Source organism: Pectinophora gossypiella, chromosome 19 (assembly GCF_024362695.1).
Source record: "Pectinophora gossypiella chromosome 19, ilPecGoss1.1, whole genome shotgun sequence".
Classification (NCBI taxonomy): Eukaryota; Metazoa; Arthropoda; class Insecta; order Lepidoptera; family Gelechiidae; genus Pectinophora; species Pectinophora gossypiella.
Genome location: NC_065422.1, coordinates 11,917,941 through 11,938,353, shown reverse-complemented (window position 1 = coordinate 11,938,353; position 20,413 = coordinate 11,917,941). Strand labels below are relative to the sequence as shown.

The 20,413-nt window shown below is 37.0% G+C and overlaps 2 protein-coding genes across 2 annotated transcripts in view; one reads left to right on the top strand and one right to left on the bottom strand.

Annotated features, from left to right (window-relative positions):
* Window positions 1-8,143: 8,143 nt before the first annotated feature.
* Window positions 8,144-20,413, top strand: part of LOC126375668 (leucine-rich repeat-containing protein 24-like) — a 104,015-nt gene continuing 91,745 nt past the window's right edge. The window contains exons 1-2 of the mRNA XM_050022731.1: window positions 8,144-8,259; window positions 11,744-11,787. The gene's annotated coding sequence lies outside the window, so the exon portion shown is untranslated. The remainder of the gene's footprint in view (window positions 8,260-11,743; window positions 11,788-20,413) is intronic.
* LOC126375742 (uncharacterized) lies at window positions 12,651-17,990 on the bottom strand. Its single transcript, XM_050022847.1, has 3 exons — window positions 17,839-17,990; window positions 17,281-17,406; window positions 12,651-14,223 (listed from the first exon to the last, which is right to left on the bottom strand). Exons 1-3 carry the CDS (start codon window positions 17,938-17,940, stop codon window positions 14,131-14,133), a joined length of 321 nt encoding a protein of 106 aa, XP_049878804.1. The 5' UTR covers window positions 17,941-17,990; the 3' UTR covers window positions 12,651-14,130.

Below are 20,413 nucleotides of genomic sequence, written 5' to 3'. Positions count from 1 at the left end.
GTACAGAAGTGTATACATATTAATGCTAACATAACTGCGACGAAAGGTTTTTCGGTCCCACGATTTAAAGGTAGCGACAAAGATCGGCGTATATATGGCGATAGTTCTGCCTAACCTTTTGTACTCTGCGGAAACCTGGTGCCTTTATAGAAAGCACATTCGTATGCTAGACAGGTTCCATCTAAGTTAAGTTGCCTCCGCGACATTTTAAACGTCCATTGGTCAGACCGAGTCAGGAACACTGACGTTCTACGGCAAGCGAATGTCTGCGGCGTCGAGGCATATTTGATGCGGCGTCAGCTACGATGGTGTGGGCACTTGGCGAGAATGTCAGACGAGAGAGTGGCGAAACGTTTGTTCTTTTCAGAACTCCAGTCGGGCAAACGAAAATGCGGTGGCCAATACCTGCGTTACAAGGACGTTCTGAAAAGGCACATGAAACGGTGCCACATCGAGCCCTCATGCTGGGAGGCGCAAGCAAGCCAGCGCCCGGAGTGGAGACGCCTTGTTCAACAAAAGGTGTCTGACTTCGAAAAAGAAAGAAGGTCAGATTTGGATAGAAAACGTGATGATCTGAAAGCCCGACCACCTGCGGCAATCACTTATAATTACGTAGGGGGTGTGCTGACGTGTCCAAAATGTGGGCGCACGTTTTCACATAAAATTGGCTATACGAGCCATCACAGAGCACACCAGAGAGCAGCCTTACCAAGCTCTTGGCAACCGTCAACTAATCCACCAGCTGCTGTCGCTGTAGTCGAAATCGACTGTGAAGCATCATCAATGTACCCATTTTAGGACTCTGTAATTATAACTAACATATTTGACATTTAGTGAGACTTACAGTTCGATTTGTCAAAAAAGTTAATGTGACATGGTACAGAAGTGTATACATATTAATGCTCGTGACCATACCTATATCTATACCTTAAAGTGTGTAGTAAATTCCCTCCTAGCCAGCTTTGTTTAAATCCCAGGTAAGTACTACGAGTCGAGACTATTGCCATTAACCAGGCACAAATCCTAAAAACAACGTGATATGAATTATCTATGATCCAAACATGAATTCAAACTCATAGCCACAAAAAAAAGTGTATTTAAAGTCACAGCCGTTTATTTAAATTAAAATTAATTGTTTTTTGTGTATTTAAAATATCTATTGTTAATTAATTTTTTTTAAGACAGATTTATTAAATGTTCCTTTAATTATAAATAATTTAATATTAATATTCGCACGCTGTATGGTTGAGTGATGGACTTTTATTGATATAATTTATATTTAAGATCTTTTGTACCACTCTAGAGCGAATAAATTTCATTTCATTTCATTTCATTTCATTTTTAGCGACGAGGTGTCGTCATCGGTCCGTCCCCTCAGGACGACCCGCAGCACCCTGCCCTGGCGTCTCCGCCAGTAACCCTTGCCACCCATTTTTGTTTTGTAATTGTTTCATGTCAGTGTAAAAAACATTTGTTCTACTTCATGGTTTGTTTTGTAAAGAACCTTACCTCAGATGATTTGTCTATTGGCGTGTGCGCCGCCATTATTGATTGGGTCGCTCTGTTTTGTGTATCGGATGGGTTTGCGCGAGTTTTTTTTAATAAATTACAGTGTTTCACAGATTGGACTTTTTTAACTCAAACACCCAAACCCAAGTAGACTGAAAACTCATAAGTAGAATGCATTGATTTAAAGCCTGAGCCGGGATTTCAACCTGCGACACTACTATCACGGATTTTTTTTTTTTTAAACTCCCGACCAAAAAAAAGTACTCAATTATTATGACAAAAGGTAAAAAGCAATAAATAACTTATGCTTGCAAGCAAACAGAGTTGGAATATTCCTATCACACTTAACAAACGACCTAACGATCTTGAAGACCTGAAACGATTTCCACCAAACATAGCTAAGAACACTCTCGACTGATACACCTTTCAAACAAAAAAAAAACCCGCAATAAAATCGGATCATCCGTTTGGGAGCTACGATGCCACAGACAGACACATACACATTTACACAGACACGTCAAACTTATATAACACCCCGTCGTTTTTGCGTCGGGGGTTAAAAATACAAATAAATACTTATTAGAATTTGCCTTTCGATAAGTAAGTACTTTTAAATAGTGGGCGATGTTGCAAGGCACCCTTTTCGAACTGGAGAGGTGAAAATATAGGTTTTGTTTAGACAAAACTACTTATTTTTATTTATTTATTACTCTATTGAACTTAGGTTCAATAGAGTAATAAATAAATAAAATCGTAGTAGATAAATACCCCAAGTGTACCTCTACCCTTATTAGCCGCAAGCATCGTCGTCGTTTTCACGACAAATGTGGAAAACTGGTAAGTGGATACAGAATTATGCCTACATATAACTACATAGCAACGTACGTAACACGGCTCACCTAATGTTTGAATCTGTAATTCCACAGGCGCTTTCTTCAAGCGGAGAATTTAGTATAATGCCTCACATTTTACGGGTACGATTTTTTGTTAAAGTCTTAAATCTAAGTAACTAGAATTTATAGGCTGAAGCCAGTCAGCGGGGCATAATGTGCGTATTTTCTTACAGACGTCATGTTTACTGCTTTTAAAATTTATATTTGTACTTTAAATTATACCTATAGGTAAGTATATGTATACATTTCATCGGTTTATAGTGAAAACCACGTAGGTAAGGATTTTTTTAAATCCCACCCGAACGTGATATTTTGTCAACAGAATCTCGTAATAAGTAGACAATCTAGTTTCAATCCAGAAAAAAATGTGATCTCAAATATTGATCCGTACTGACATTAATTGCATGGAATCGAGATTTCGTAAATAAAAGTATACTAAAGGAATTAAGGTAATGTTAAGCCACCTTTTGTACTATCTGTTTTAATGTATACTTGTCGTGTAGAGGTAACGTATATAGGGGATTAATTGTCTGGGAACTATTAGGCAGGCAAATTACAGAATTGTATAACAATAATTATTATGTTTTTTTAAGAACATCTAAGCTTCTGTGCTGAGGTTTTTGTGACAGCTTCTTTTCCTCGGCTATACAGGTTGTGATAACTGCAGTAGTTTTAGACGGGTGAGACGTTCGTTATGTAAACATTGACAATTCAAAGTGTAACCATATTACCTACTGAATAAAAACACTACTGAATTTGAATGTAAATAAATACAAACACTAGTAAAAAAGGCTTTTTGGCTGGACTATTAGTGTGTTGCTGGCACAGCGTTTATTGGTCGAGAATATTATGAGACAAACAAGCTCTCAAACGTGTGGGTCATGTCGCTACGTTATGAAAATAATTTATCCATGCGTATGCTGCGTTTGCACAGGCACGGTTAAAGGTATGTATGTATGAGGGGAATACCTTCTCGTCCAAAATATCTCAGTGTTTCAAGACGAAAGTCTTTGACCAGTGCGTGTTGTCAGTGATGACCTAGGGCAATGAGACGTGGCCGCTTACTATGGGTCTCGTGAGGAGGCTTGGTGTTGCTGAGCGGGCAATGGAGAGAGCTATGCTCGGTATTTCCCTGCTAGATCGAATCAGAAATGAGGAGATCCGCAGGAGAACTATAGTCACCGACATAGCTCGGAGAATTGCAAAGCTGAAGTGGCAGTGGGCAGGACACATAGCGAGGAGAACCGATGGCCGCTGGGGCGGAAGGGTTCTGGAGTGGCGACCACGTGTCGGACGACGCTCAGTGGGTAGGCCCGCTACAAGGTGGACCGACGATCTGGTGAAGGTCGCGGGACGCCGCTGGATGCGGGCAGCGCAGGACCAATCGTCGTGGGGGAGGCCTCTGCCCAGCAGTGGGCGTCGTACGGCTGATGATGATGATGATGATGATGATGTATGAGGGGCGGTATAATCATCAACCCCGATACCGACCCCGCGGGCGTGGTTGACGATTTTCCTCATTCAGCACTTATCGCTATCTATTCACTAGGGTCGATTGATTCTTTCAAATATTCTTCCTCTCAGACGACACCCTAACCCGAGATTCGCGCCCATCTTGGCACCCTTAGGCCTGTTGTCTTAAACTTTGTACCGGGTGAGAGACCTCAGTGCTCCCCATTTGTCCGGCCAAGTACGAATAGTTAATCCAATTTGCGGCAAATCACTAAGTCACGTCAAAAAAAATGTATATTCATTACCTACTTAGCGTTGAAAGACAGACATACAGACACCATATCGAATATAGGTTGAATACATTTCACAATATCCCAATTGGGGTAGTCAGAGGTACATCCATCACAAGATGCTGTAGCTGCAGTAGTTTTAGGCGGATGAGACTTTCGTTATGTAAAAATTTACGATTCAAAGTGTAACTATGTGCTGTACCTACTGAATAAAGATATTTTTGAATTTGAATTTTGAATTTGAATTTGATGAACTAAGTATCCAAGCCTCCCCGAGTATTCTGTTAGACCAACGTGTTAGGTAGCGAGCCGTATCGCCATCTACTTAGTCTTCTTCTTCTTTGCGAGTCGATGGCGATCGAAACTAAATCTACTTAGTTATAATGGTCGAGCCAACTGTGTTATTGAAAACTGCACTAAAAAGCACAGACCAGTGGCCCAAATGGAAGAACTCTTGGCTCTCACTGTAAGGTCGCAGGTTCGAATCCAGCACGGGCCTTATTCATGTTCGGATTATAAATAATTATTACATGCTCAGTGGTGAAGGAAAACAACGTGAGGAAACTGATATTCCGAAATAAAATGGGGTTCTATGGTTTAAAGTTGGGCTATCACAAATATTATAACCAATCAAATCTAACCCAAAATAAGATCCAAATATCTAATTTTTTAAAATAAAATAAAACTTTCCGTCGTTTCTGTATCCCATAATATTGCTATTGCATTTTTAGATGAATTACTTCGATGTGGCCTTTCTAACCCCCCTGATTACATATCTGTTTCCATATCCCTCTTATAGAGGCACTTGTGTTGATATGATTATACTCGTACGTATAGAGAAATGTGTTTTGTTTACCCAGCTTTCTGCGCCAAGGACCTTTAATATTGGTTTGGTACTTGAGAATAATTTACCTACTTATATAATCACAACCTTGATCCCAAAAATGGCGGGTAAAACCATAAGTAAATCATTAGACAAATTGCTCATTTGATACGAGAAAAATAAATATTATTATTTATTTTATTGTATAAATGATTATTATTAAAATGAAATCTATAATACCGACTAATAAGAGAAAAGTACTTGCGTGATTTCTTCGGTAATGTGTTATTTTGACCTGCTATTGCACTTTTCATTTGATTTTACATGGTAATAGATGTAATTTTTTTTATTTCGTTTTGGTTTTCCCCGAAGGGCAAGGCAAAGGGAACTATGACCATACTGCCATGTCTTATGTATTTTCTTTCTTGTTGATGTTTAATGAAATTATGAAAGGTGATGACGATGAATGATGAAACCTAAGCCCCACCCTCGGAGCAGACTTCTATTAAGAACCCGAATAAACTCAAAAGTTCGCATAAACTTTTGAAGCGGCTTGTTGTCACGAAGCAAAAATGGATAAGTACACTTTGTTTATTGAATATTCCGAAATAATAACACTGTCGCGATTGTTTTTATCATTTAGATTATTCAATGAAAAAAGCAACCGTCCCATTCCCGTTCCCGCCAAAAAGGCTTTCAATAAAAAAATATTATATTATCACGACTTCAAAGTTCTTGCAAGGGTACGCGTGCGATAGCCAAAACAGAGACGATAGCGAGCTATAGTCGAAAAGTGCTTACGCGTCAATAATGATTATGAAATTCTTATTACTAAACAAAGATAGATCTAAAACTAACGAAACTCTATAATAATATATATTTCTTCTATTCAGATTTAATTTTTAATCAAGAAAAACGTACTTAGTAATAAGTCCGACATTTTATCACATTCTTTTATGACGTCACAGTGACGCTTTTCATATTTATAAATTCAATATTAATTTATATTTTGACGTTAAGTAAAAAGTAATTGATTTGACTAGTTGAACTCGCATGTTCTTTGCGTATAATGCGACGCTAACGCCGCGGCGCGGCGGCGCGGCGGAACTTCTTTCGTGACGCGGGAAATCAAGGTCTTTGCGGCAAATGACACGGGCTTTAATTTTTTTTTTCTTTTTTAAGGGCTTGGGGAAGATTCCTTTTTTGGCGCGAACCAATGTAGTTTTTGGCGGGGAATCCTTGTAAGATTTATTTTTATTCATTTATGTTTTTTAAATTTATTTATAGTATTTATTTATGACTAATTATTATATTTATTTATTAGAGTAATTATGTTGTAACTCTCTTCCATCGGTCTTATATCGCCTGAGTCCATACCTGTTTCCATATCCCCCTTATAAAGGCACTTGTGTTGATACGTTTATACAGCTATGTTATATTGTTCTTTTATTTATACACAGTTTGTTCAGTTTTAGCAGACTCATTGCATTGAAGAGCCAAGGACGGGATTCTAGCTTCATTTGTTGTATGACTTCAGCGTTCAAACAAACATACTTTTTACCCGACTTCGGCGAAGCAAAATGGAGGGTTATGTGTGCGCTATGTATGTATGTGCACGTTTGTTTCAACCTAACTTCTAAACCAACTAAAAAAAATTAACAAATGAGGTGTCAAAAGAATTTGATTGTCCGGTGGTTATAGGCTGTGTGATGTCACGCTAAATTTAATGCGGCGCCCTCTAGTGACCATAAACTGAGGACGAAAAAGGCTTTTCGGCGGGAAACGGGAACGGGACAGTTGCTTTCTTCATTGAGTAATCTAAATAATTAATACGAAGTGGTGTTTTGTGGTTAATGATCGCATTAAGTTAGTCGGAAGACATTCGCGAGTATTATTATATTGGAGTATTCAATAAACAAAGTGTATCTGCCTATTTTCGCTTCGTGCTGGGAAGCCGCTTCATAACTCAAAAGTTTATGCGGACTTTTGAGTTAATTCGTTTGAGGTTCGGAGTAGGAGTCTACTCCGAGGGTGGGGGCTTAGGTTTCATCATCATCACCTTTCATCATTTCATTAATCATCAAGAAAAAAAATACGTAAGACATGGCTGTATGGGCATAGTTCCCTTTGCCTTACCCTTCGGGGAAAACTAAAACAAAAAAAAAATGAGGACGAAAAAAAATGATTTTTTTTCGAATGGTAGTGTGTTGATTAAAAAATGAAAGGGCTTAATTTGCATATTTCAAAAACTAGCTTTAATTTGCGGGTTACCTTGTATTTACTCAATAATTACGTTGAATTGTTAACTTGACTGTTCAAACATTTATTACATTATTTATATATGTAATTTGTCGTCTTTTATAAATAAAAAATATGTAAATAAAAACAAAAAACGTTCAGCTGTTTGCCTTTCCGGGCATGTCGTTAAATCCGACAGAGGGATTGTGTTATAATGTTCATTATAATCTATCTTAGGACGTCCTATCAAAACAGTGGCAACTAGTGATCCTTGATTACTTATGGCGCTACCCAACTTGTTAGGAAATACGCCTATGAGTTAATGTGAGTACTATGTTTTTTAAATTATTTTTTATTTTTTTGTGACTGTAGCGTTCTTTAGCATTTAAAAATAAAATTACTAAATTCAATTTTAAGGTTAGGAAACTGACAAACATTCCCGGCTAAAAAATCCGTCGACCCCAACCCTTTAAAAAAGTAAATATGACGTTCCGCCATCAACGCGCGGTGTTCGCGAGAAGTTTAAGACTATTAAGGGCTTTTTGGCGGGAGGCGGGAACGGGACAGTTGCTTTCTTCATTGAATAATCTAAATAATTAATACGAAGTGGTGTTTTGTGGTTAATGATCGCATTAAGTTAGTCGGAAGACATTTGCGAGTGTTATTATATTGGAGTATTCAATAAACAAAGTGTATCTGCCTATTTTCGCTTCGTGTCAGGAAGCCGCTTCATAACTCAAAAGTTTATGCGGACTTTTGAGTTAATTCGTTTGGGGTTCGGAGTAGGAGTCTACTCCGAGGGTGGGGGCTTAGGTTTCATCATCATCACCTTTCATCATTTCATTAATCATCAAGAAAAAAAATACGTCAGACATGGCTGTATGGGCATAGTTCCCTTTGCCTTACCCTTCGGGGAAAACCAAACCAAAAAAAAAAAATTAAGACTATTAATATTTAAAACCAAATAATGTCATCTAAAACCAATTATAAGTGGATCAGCAGCTGTCCAGAGTATCCCGGGCTCACAAAACTACAGATATACGGAATATATCCTGTAAGTTTACCTTTCTTTACCTAGTCTTAGTCGGTATTATATTAAAGCAATTTCATTTTGAAACAATAAACATTGGGATCGTCATTGTACAAAGATATCATTTTGTTTTCTTTTGTCGTTAACATTTAACGTCTAAGGCCATGTGCCGATGTATTTCATACAGCTACTTGAGTTTTAGGCGTGTGAGATGTTCGAGAAAAAATAGATTAATATAAAAAAATACGATTCAAAGTGTAACTATGATACCTACTGATTTAAGATAGTATTATTTGAGTTTGAGTTTGTTATTAATTAACGATACTTATAGTACCTACTTACTCAAGTGATGCAAGCAAGATACGTCCGTCATATAAGTAGCTACAAGAGCGAATCTAGTGCACTCTTAAATAATTGCAAACGATTACCTATAGGATATAGGTACTTAGAACTAAAAAAAATCTTGACTTGTCTAATTTGGAGTTCTCAACCCTAGTAGTGTAGAAAAATAATAATTAGGAAATTAATAGGTAGGTACTGACTACTGTGATGTTTGTCACCGACCGTCGGTTAGTTTATGGTCAGTTCATTTGAAGTTTTGTAGTTTGATTTCTTTGAGAAGCAGTCGGTTGTTTTTGCGGGAGATTGAGGTTAATGACCTTTGAGGCTAGACACACATTTTCTCTATTCGGGCTCTCATTTCGCCTTCGGAGGTCCGTCAGATTTCCAAAAGAAGCTTGATCTTTCGTTTTTGTCTTATGGCATCTCTTTCTTCTCTTAAAAAAGTGAATAAGATGCGAATCGTATCTGTGTCTCAATTATCTGAACCTCTATGCTCCTACTAAATTCATACACAAATCATCATATAAGTACACCACTGTACTACCGAATATTTTACAAACTAACATTTCAGTGTTTTCTGTAATTTGCTAGCCACAGCATTTATTTATTTTAATTGAACCCTGAATTTGTACCTAACCGCTGAAAAATACATTTCGATTTCACCAACGAAATACCGCTAAACCCTAACGAAGCGGCTAGCAAACTGAAAATAATTTGGAAAAATAAATTTGCGGCGGAGTTATAGTAATTTGGTTTCCATTCGCTTTTAAACGAAGTATTCAGCATCATTTACTTTTCGATTTCAATTTATCACATTTTCCACATGACATAAATTTTATGATCATAATAGTCATTGACGTAAAATCATTTGAGGTTGTTGCTCTTCTTTATATACTAAGTATGGCCGCAAGATATCTCAACTTATTTGCTACAATTTAATGCCTGTATCACACGTCCACTCCTCGCCAGATATGTCAAGTCTCATGTAATAGGAGCGAGCCTATTGCCATTAACCAGGCTCAAGTCCTGGAACTGGGAGCCATGTTACAATTGAAAGGTTACAATGGATATCAATTATCCGTGATCTTACTTACCACGAATTCAAACTCATGTCTTTGAGCCCGAACCAGGATTCAAACTCGTGCGTGATACTACGACGTAAGTCGCGTGACTTATATTTTTTTAATTCTCCGAACATGGCTATCACGGATTCAAGAAAACAAAATTCCACAGTCAATACATTATTTCTCTCGCTTTCATAAAACAACAACGCTGCGTGGTAAGCATTTAAAGAAGTCCTGGGACAATATATTATCTGTAACCAAATCACGGATGTACGCATTGCAGAGGCATTCCTTATTTCACTTATTTCAGTATGTCGCAGATCCGGAACTTTTGCGAAAGCTGTTATGGTAATGTTGGCAGAAAGGCAAATAGTATTATTATGATATTTTGCTCTCTGCTTCGCGTATGACCACTCCCTTAGCTGATGTAAACTGATGATACGGCTCAAGATGGGATACGCTTATCTGTCTCAAAAAAATAATGTCGATAAATACCTAGTTTGAAACATTTCACGCCCGTAATCATCTTGGGGGTAGGCAGATAATTAACAACTACTTTGATCGTAGAGTTATAAGATTAATAATAGGATAAATCGTGTGTTAACAGCTACTGTAATCTTATGTGTCTCCGTATTGCTTTTTTGTAAAGCACTCAAACGGGGAGCGCCGGTTCAATCCCCGGTACCGGACTTGTACCAATGAGTTATTAATTTATCTAAAGTGCAAATTTTTGCTGTTGGTCTAACAGAAAACTCGGTGAAGCATGAGTACTTAGTTCATCTTACGATGGATGTTACCGTTGACTACCCCAATTGGAAATACAGTCGTGAGCTTATGTTATATTACGTCAATCTCTTAGTCGATTTATAAGCTTCATGGTCCAGTGGTTGAGCGTTGGGCTTACGATCTAGAGGTCTCGGATTCGAATCTCGATGGCGACATATCACAAAAAATACGTTGTGATTCCTAGTTTGGTTAGTACACTGCAGGCTAATCACCCGATTGTTCGAAAGTAAGATGATCCGTACTTCGGAGGGCACGTTAAGCAATCGGTCCCGGCTACTATTTACTTAGTAAAAGTACTTATTTATAGTCGTTACATGAGCCACGTCGGGCGCCTTTGGCGGCTCAATAGTAACTCTGACACCAGGTTTGATAAGGTTGGTCATTGAAGAAAAGCTCAAAAAAGTTGATGATAATATTGTATGACACTTGCCGTCAGGTCTGGGCTTTTACAGAAGCGACTATCTGATCGCCCTTCAAACCCGGGAATGGAAAACCAGCCAAATAGGTACAGTTTAGGTCACATAACTCCGAAACGTATTTCTCGGTAATGTAGGTTTCAAACAAGAATTCTAAAAAAACAATTTATAAAATCATTGGTTTAAGCCCGTATTGGGATTCGAACCTGCGACCTCACAGTGAGAGTCGAGCGTTCTCCCAACTGGGCTGTAACGTACTATGTAGGGTATATTCGGATTTCCACAAATTCAACCCGAAGCAGCTTTAAACCTTAAGATGGCCAATTTCCCCACCTAACACCAAGTTCTCTCCAATTTACATCGTCAAAAGCCACACTTCACGACGGCCGCGCATCGTGCATATTGTATGACGTACTGCATCGCGCGAAGTGCTTCGTGTAAACGGCAAGATTTCAATTTCACGCCAAATTTCAGTTTTGAGTGCAAGAATTGTTGTGAGTCGACAAATCGATGAATAAAAAACAGGATGGTTAAAAGATCACATTGAAGTGTTAAAATAATTTAAAAAAAAACTAAATTTTGACATTTGTGCATATAAAATTCTCTTTTCTTTTCTTATTTATCTTAGTCGTCAATCATAAAAAAGGATTGTATCTTTTCTAACGTAGGCTACAATAGACAGTGGGCTAATCAATAACCCTGACACCAGGGTTGCTGTGGTTTGTATAAAATAGATGAATAATACGGTTCAACATATTATTGTGCTGATTGAGGGAAATCGTCGACCACGCCGGCGGGTCGGTATCGAGGTCCTGAAGTGTAATTGGCCGCCTCTATGACTAGAGTAATCGGGTCGTCGGGATCGTATATTACGTCCTAATTTAATCTTGCTTGTTGCAGTATTGCCTCGAGCAACATTTTGGCCTTGGCAGAACAACTATTAGGTAAGTATTTAATATTAACGTCGTCTTCATTCGTCTTGAGAGACAGGCTACGAAATAATTCGACACAAGAGTAATAATAAGTTTATTTATTTCACACACCATTATTTATTTACCACCGTTTATTTTTATTTTTTATAAATCTTAAATATACTTAGAATAATCATTCAGTGATGTAAACATAACTGGGAGCTTAAAATGGCCACATCGAAGCAATTCATCTAAGAAAGCAATAATCATATTTGACATTTGTTTGCATTGCGCACTTACTTTTATATGCGCAAATGTCAAATTGCAATATTGCTTTTTTAGATGAATTGCTTCGACGTGGCCTTTTTAACCCCACTGGTTTATGGTATAAAATTAACATTCAGCTCTTAAACTAGGTTGAACCTATATCTTAAGAGACAGTGTCGTTCAGTCATCCAGTATAAAAATAGTGGCCATGTTTTCAAGGTTTCCTGTAAGGCACGGACGGAACCCTAAAAAAACTATAAATAGCTTCTTTGAAACTTTCAAGAAGAAGTAATAAAATAGCCTATAAAAAATACCTAAGTCCAAATTGTGTTACGAAAAATTTTGTTGAATTATAAAAAAATATTTATTTTAAAAAACCGACTAAGAAGATTTTATTCCAAAACTCGACCATTGAGATTTTAAAACAATACAACGATACAGCCATTTATTAGATTTAAAACAAAATTATTCGATTTTCATTTTGTTTCATAAATTCTCATTTATTTTGCTGCGTAGGTGTTTCTAGTTTGTTAGTGTAAATAAATAAAATATTTATATTGTTTAAATATAAATGAAGTATTTAAAAAATTTGGATATTATTCGAAAATACAACTATGCAGGTGAGAGAAAGTTATTTTAATATTTACTTACCTACATTATTTTCCCTTATTATCTACATACATAGATACAATCGCTGTACATAGGCTACCAGTTCAGTATGGTAACGTGATTGTACGTGTAATTTGAATCATAATCTTCCAAACATCTCACTAATTACTCATGAAACTCATTCACGCGAAACTTTCTGTCTTTCGGGTGAGACTGATACACATTTTCTTACTTATGTACCTACGTACTTCTTGTAGAAGATTGTCACGTACAGTTTAACCCATAAACGTGGCCTTGTGACACGTCTTGTGACTGTTTAACACGTCTTCCCACCCTGGGCACGAAGGAATACGGGACACGTGGTGAATTTACATCTATACGGCGTTTTTGCTACCAGATTTGCATTAAAATAAGAAACGTAATGAGGATTTTTCTTGTATTGTTTTGATATCTTTGGATTCGTTGAGAATAGCGAAACGTCTTGTGCTTGTTAAACATAATATAGCATCACGCCTGTATCCTCGAAGGGGTAGGCAGAGCTATAGCTTGTACACCCGCTCGCCAGCTATGTTTCAGTCCTATGAGGCGTGCCTATTGTCATTAACTGGGCACACATCCTGGACACCACGTGATGTTTATTAATTATCTATGGTCCAGACATGAACTGAAGCTCAATAAAGTCGATTTCAGTGGTCTAGAGCCCGAGCCGGGATTCAAACCCGTGACCCGTTCTTTATTTCAGCGAGTTCTAAAAGAGATATCTTTTTGTTCAAATCATCTTTAAGGGTTTTTCGATTATCATGTTTCATACAGTGAAATAACTATAATATCGCCTGTACGTAGATTCGCTATGTCTATTGGTCGAAACCCTCGATATGCAATTGCATAGGCTAACACGCCGCGCAAAGCCTGCTGATGCAAACCTATTCAAAATCAAAGATATAATTATTATTTCAGCTACAAGTTGAAAGCACAGCTGTACTGGTCTATAGTAATGCATTTGAAATGTTTACTGTCAATTACAACATTGTATTTTACGCGATACAACTCAATATCCTGAAGCAGTGAATTCAGTAACAGTATTTGTATAAACCAGAAGGGTACCGTGAATTATGTTGGGACTTTGTAAGTTCTACTTAAGTGTACTTATTTAAGTAAGTACATTGTTTGTCATCGCCTTAAAGTGAAAACCACGGAAACGCTATTTTGACAAACACATTGTGATTTTCCGTAACAAAACCTTCATAAAATATTTATAATAAATAAATTAATTGAATGCGGTATTAAAGGGTTTATGTTTCTATTAACGTAACAATTTCTAATTTAGAATTTAATTTAACTCGTGTTTGTCAAACAAAAATTCGGAAGTATCTCGAGTTTCGAAGTATATTTGTAAGTGTAAAATATTTCCCGTTCAATAAAATGTCATTTGTGTCTATTTACTTGCTTTTTTTTTTAAATAAGGTCAAAACACTCGAAATATTGGTGTAATAAATCTTCTTATTCCTTTAAGTGCAGCTCAGGTGCATATTTGAAGATGCAAGTAACAACTTCATTTCCCAATTGACACGGCACTACTTCGTGATGGTTGATCTGAAAAAAAAAGTAAAAAAAAAAAGATTTGAACAAAGTACACACGTGATACAATCATCTTTTCTCTCCAACAAACAACAATTGTATGGACCATACAAAATTTTTACCTACTTTACATAACATAACGTCCCACTGCTAGGCACAGGTGTCCTGTCGATCAACCTGAGGGGGTATAGAGCATACTCCATCCCGCTGCTCCACTGCGGGTTGGTGGAGGTGTTTTATTGGTCTCGTATTTGTGTGTGGCCTTTTACAATAAACAATTTCTATTCTATTTCTTACGGGCGAACCAACGGCTTAACGTGTTCTCCGAAACACTGAATCACCTTAATCTTCGGACAATCAGGTAATTCTAGCCTGCATGTCCTTACCAAACAAAAGAATAGCCTCACAATGTGTTTTCGACATTGTCCTCATCGGGAATCGATCCCTGACCTTCAGATCGTGAGCCCAACGCTCTACCCACTAGACCACGGAGGTTCTCACTAGACGTGATAGCACGTAGGCTGTCTGTAAAGATGTTATGTATGGTTTTATAAAAAAATACACGTAAACAAAAAGTATTTTAAAACACGGTTTTCCTTTTATGAAAGTTATTCAAAACTCCATGTGACTGACTATATAGCTATCTAAAAAAATCCCAATTACAATGGTATTGTTTGGCGATCCATTTTGATTGTTTGTTTTAACTAGATTAATTTCAACTAGCGCACATCGCTTCGTTCACAGCAACTTTGTATGAGCTCGTAACACACACTTTTCAAGGATATTGAAATCACAAAATGACTTTATAACGTTATTATTTGAATGATTTAATTGCGATATAAATACTATTCTTTTTTACTTCTTCTACCGTGAGGATTGTGAGGTGAATTACCAACCCCATCAACCCTGCTGTCAGGGTTATTACTGAGCCGCCATAGGCCCCTGACATGACTCATGTAACGACTACGTACTTACATCGGTAAGTAATAACCGGGACCAACGGCTCAACGTGCCTTCCGAAGCACGGATCCTTTTACTTTTAGGACAATCAGGTGATCAGCCTGTAATGTCCTAACCAAACTAGGGATCACAAAGTGATTTTTGTGATTCGAACCCGGGACCTCCGGATCGTAAGCACAACGCTCAACCACTGGACCACGGAGGCCTCTTTTACTTATACAGTGATATTAACGCTTCGTTACTTATACCAGGGTTGATGAGGTTGGTAATTCACCTCACAACCGACACGATAGAAGAAGAAGAACGCTTCGTTAAAGAACCTTAGTCTAAATGCGGAAATCACAGCTCACTAACATTCGCTACGTTTTTTTACACCTATTGGATGAAATATTTTTTATGTCTAGGTAAGTCGATAATAAATTGGCCGAAATAGAAGAAATATTTTCCATCATCTTGTTCGAAAGTCTGAATTTAATTTTACGTTTGAATAAGTGGTTTCCAAGATTAGTATATGTTACTGGAAAACTTCAAATGATGCTGCTGTATTTTGAAAAAAATACATTTTTTAATACTTTTTCTATTAAAAGCAGCAGAATGTGCACATTGCTACAATATTTTTACTGTGAAACGCGTTCTAAAACACGCAAAAACCAAAATACCATGTGATTTGAAATATAAATGAATAAATACACCAATTAAGTACTTTATATTTTTACCAACCATTTCAAAAATCGAGTACCGCAGAGACGGTAGGATTATCAATATAATGGACACTTCTACCGAGATAGCTCATAAAATCTGTTACGAGATTTCAAGCCACGAAAGTGCCTCGCTAACAATGTTTGCCAAGTTTGTAATAGACCTATGTAACTAACGCATATAACATAGATCACACCTGTATCCCCAAAAGGTTAGGCAGATGTGTAGTATATTTGGGTATTTGAGCCGCCTTTTGTTCTCTTTCTGTTTCTCTTTTGTGTAGTATTTTCCTGTTTGTGCAATAAAGTATTTGTTATATTATGTTATCTATATTATAATGTCTAGTATATACACCCCTCACCAGCTAAGTTTAAATCCATGTAATAGGGAACGAGCCTATTGTCATTAACCAAGCATATAGATCCTGGAAACCATGCGATGTCAATTATCTGTAATCCAAACTCGAAAGTCGAATTCAGTGGTTTACAGTCACAGCCCGAGCTCGGAGTCAATCCCCTGACACTAGGATGTAAGTCACGTGTGCCAGCGTACCAACGGATGCCCAGAAATCATCATCATCACCATCATTATTTCCCTAGTATTATCCCGTTGTCACAGGGTCCACTTATCTAACTTGAAGATTTGACAGGTCCGGTTTTTACAGAAGCGACTGCCTGTGTGTACACTAGTACACAAACCCACACATATTGGCCGCAAATCAAAATTTTGCGGTAAATTATCTACCTGCTTCATTTTACATAATATGTTCATTGCATATCAATTGGCTCATCAATAGAATGTTCATTATGTTAAGTAATGAAGTTGGAAATGTAGTTAACAAGGTCGTTTTATTGTTTATCCGGTTAAATTGTGTGTTCATTGTGTTTTGATGCGAAACTTATATTTTAAAGTAATAGGCTTGCATCCGTTTACCTTTTAATTTGACAGCATAATTCGCTCGTTTTTGACATGACCTACTGTAGAGATTTGTATCTGAAGGCATAGGCAGTCTTATCTTCGGACGGTATAGGTTTCATATCTCTCATTAGGTCTCTCAATGGCAGCGCCGCGCGAATTATATCGCGGGCGTCCACCAAATGCTTTTGACGAAGATAGACGTCGTAAGACTATTGGTCTAAGCCCTCGAAAGTTTTTTCTAGCTACTTCTAATAAAATATGTATAGTATTTAAAAATGGACGTTTTTGTCTATATCTTTTTAAATAATAAAATCAGATTTGGGCCAAAATCTAACCCAACAAAAAGAAAAAAACTTCCCTTTTTTTTCGCGTAGGTCATTGTAGATTTACCTTGGATGCCACTATATCACAAGTTTTCTTAAATTTGCTTCAACCAGCTTAGAGAACTTAGTTCTGGGGGAAATTTACGTGAAGAACAGAAGTGAGACACATTACCTCTTTGTCACAGTTCTCGGACACTATTTTCATATGCTCGAGTTTCTTCTTATTGGTAAATACCAGTGGTGTAACAGCTGTCATGAATCCTAATTTGGAATATTTGTTGTTTCGTACAATACCAATCTGAAATTAAAAAATTGTTAGCATTAATGTGGCTGAATTATTGTATTTTGTTAAAAACGATGTTAAAACAATATTAAAACAATGTCCCATCTGAAAAGCCAGCAACTCAACTTGTAATTGTGACTCTTTCTCTGGTGTTTTGTCTACAGGCGACGGTAATTGCTTACCATCAGGCAATCCGCCTGCTTGTTTGTCGTTTGCCCGTTAAGTAAAAAAAATATTATTCACTTAAAAACTAGTTCAATTTCTGCGTTTCTATTCATCTTGTGTGCTATTTTTAGTTTCATTTGCTATCGGAATAATAAGATTGGCCAATGTGCGTAAGGGGACCTCTTTAAATTAAACTACTTCTCTGAGCTCACTCACTTGTACCTCCATTTCATCGTTTATGACGTTAATTGTTTCAAAAATGCCATGTACGTTCATTTTTACCTTTTCTAACAAACATTTGATGATGCAAGAACCTTTTTCAGGATATGGCGGGTCGCCGCGAAGTGCTTCTAAATCTGCTTCTGTTCCGTTAACATAAGTCATGCACCCACGAGCGGTGGTGAGAAGAGTATGCTTCACCACATTACTGAATGGATTTTCTGTAGAATAAAAAAAACAATTAAAAATATACTATGTAAAGTTGACTTGACTATAGTGAGTTAGGGTAGGCTATATATCTATAGATGACATTCAAATCTCGGCATTGTAAAAGCAATAAGTTATAAAATTGCCAAACCAAATTATCGTACAGCTTTTTTTGTTGTTTCTTCCTTTACTCTGTCGAGAATGTGCGTAATTTAACGTGTGCCACACCACACATTCACCATATACGGTAAACACATTATTCTTTCGGTCAAATATGAAATGTACAACCCCTTTAGGGTGCAGTGTGCCAAAGTGTTACACTAAAAAGTAAAGCTCTTGGCACTACTTTGGTAAATGAAATGAGAGCTTGCATTTCTTTGTTTTCTTGTTGTGAAATATGACAAATATATTGTGCTGTCTGTTGTAAAGTGCCTGCAAGAAGTCGAACAGCAGTTTCAGATAGGTTTTTGTTGTTTCAGGTGTGTTTGTAATAGTATTATTAAATCTAAATATATAAAAGGAGAAACTGACTGACTGACATATCAATGCACAGCCTAAACGGCTAAACGTAGGCACTTCAAATTTGGAAGGGACGTAGCTTAGGTACCATAGAGGTGCACTAAGAAAGGAATTCCCGGAATTCCCACGGGAACGGGAATTAGCGGGAAAATCCTTTTGTATGAAAAATCTAAACCGCTTAAGTTAGACGCTTGAAATTTGGCATGCAGGTACCTTAGTTAACTTAAAGCTTAGTTGCAACAGGATATTGCAAAATTCCCACGGAAACGGGAGTTAGCGGCAAAAAACCTATGTATGAAAAAATCGAAACCGCGTAAGATAGATGTCTTCAATCTAGCATGCATGCATACCTTAGTAAATATAAAGTTTAATTATGGCTGTATTTTGAAAAATGGGAGCGGGAAAAAAAAATATGAAAAAATCTAAACTGCATAAGTTAGATGCTTGAAATTTGATATGCACCACACACACACAAAAATCTCTCTTTTATAACACGCCACGCGGACGAAGTCGCGGACAAAAGCTAGTTTCCTATATATATATCTCTCTATTTAAGAGCTGCGCTCTTGTCGGTGGGTTCCTATATTAAAGTAGGTTTTATTTTTAACGAAGTTTACCTGTTTTTGTACAATTTTGTAAAAGCTAATTTAGTAAAAACAATTTTGTAAACCGTATGTTTTGTAATATTTATTACCTTTAGTATTTTTTCAACGAATTTTGTTAATAATCTATACAGATACTAAACGCCATGTTTCGATGAAATTATTCATGATTTGTACGTACACTTGTTGTTTATACGTTTTAAAACAAAACTCTACAAAAAAGCACTTTCGGACATAATCACAAAATTGAAAAATAATGTCGTAAACTCACCCCTCTCTTCAGCAGAGACCCAATAAATCAGAGTGAACACGTAAAAAAGTTTAAATCGACACGAAACGACCATTTTCGACGTTTGTCTCATAAAATATTAGCGATATAATAACAGAATAATTTCGATGCTGTTAGTCGCAGTAGCACGATAAAATCTTTCCGGCAGGGTGGTTTTAAACCGCAGTACACTTCACAAAATTATACGCAATCATACACATGGCTTAATTTATATCTAATTACCTATACAAAATGCGGTAAAAGCCGATGAATTTAGGTCGACATTTTAACAATAGTAAGCCAACCGATTTGATTTGACGATTCGGCGTAATGTCGATGGGCTGTAAACAATACAATAATATCAAACATTTATTTTAACTGACTACCAGGAATTGAATCTCTGGTTTTGTTATCAAGGTGCCCGTCTCTACGATGAATCGATTATTTTTCTTATTCGTTCATCTTAATTGGCAATGTTACCTGTTATTCTCATAAAAATATAAGATTCATTTTCTTCGCCGTACATTAATCTACCTTTGCCAATGCCAAGAGCGATGTGGTTTCCCTGTATCTCGGTCGGTCGTTAAGGGGCAATGGGACATGCAACCTACATTTCTGTCTTTACTACATCTTTATGTGAAGGTCATAGTAGATAGTGGTTCACATGGCGCTTATGTTATCTATGCAGACTTTACCGTGTCACGAACACGAACTGGACCGGGGAGTAAGGTCTATGATGGTAACTCGAATAACGAATTATCATCCTGAATAAGTATGACGTAGAAATTAATGTTGTATCTACAGTCACGTCCGTAAGCGTGGAGTGAAGAGCCATTTGTTACGATAATGCAACTGTAGCCATACTTGGTATGGACATTCCAAAACAGATAATAATGAACCAAAATATTATGACAACAGCTTTTTACCCAAATGTATATATATAGAAAATATTTGAATACAATAATAATGGTAGCTAGGTAGCGTAGTTGGCACGGTTCATAATTATGTCAGTAAACTATTTGTTTAGTTCACAAGGACAAAC

Coding starts and splice junctions, on each gene's coding strand:
- LOC126375742 (XM_050022847.1), bottom strand. CDS start 17,940: ATGACTTATGTTAACGGAACAGAAGCAGATTTAGAAGCACTTCGCGGC. Junction 17,407..17,838: donor TCAAATGTTTGTTAGAAAAG/GTAAAAATGAAC, acceptor TTTTAATTTCAG/ATTGGTATTGTACGAAACAA. Junction 14,224..17,280: donor CCGAGAACTGTGACAAAGAG/GTAATGTGTCTC, acceptor TTTTTTTTTCAG/ATCAACCATCACGAAGTAGT.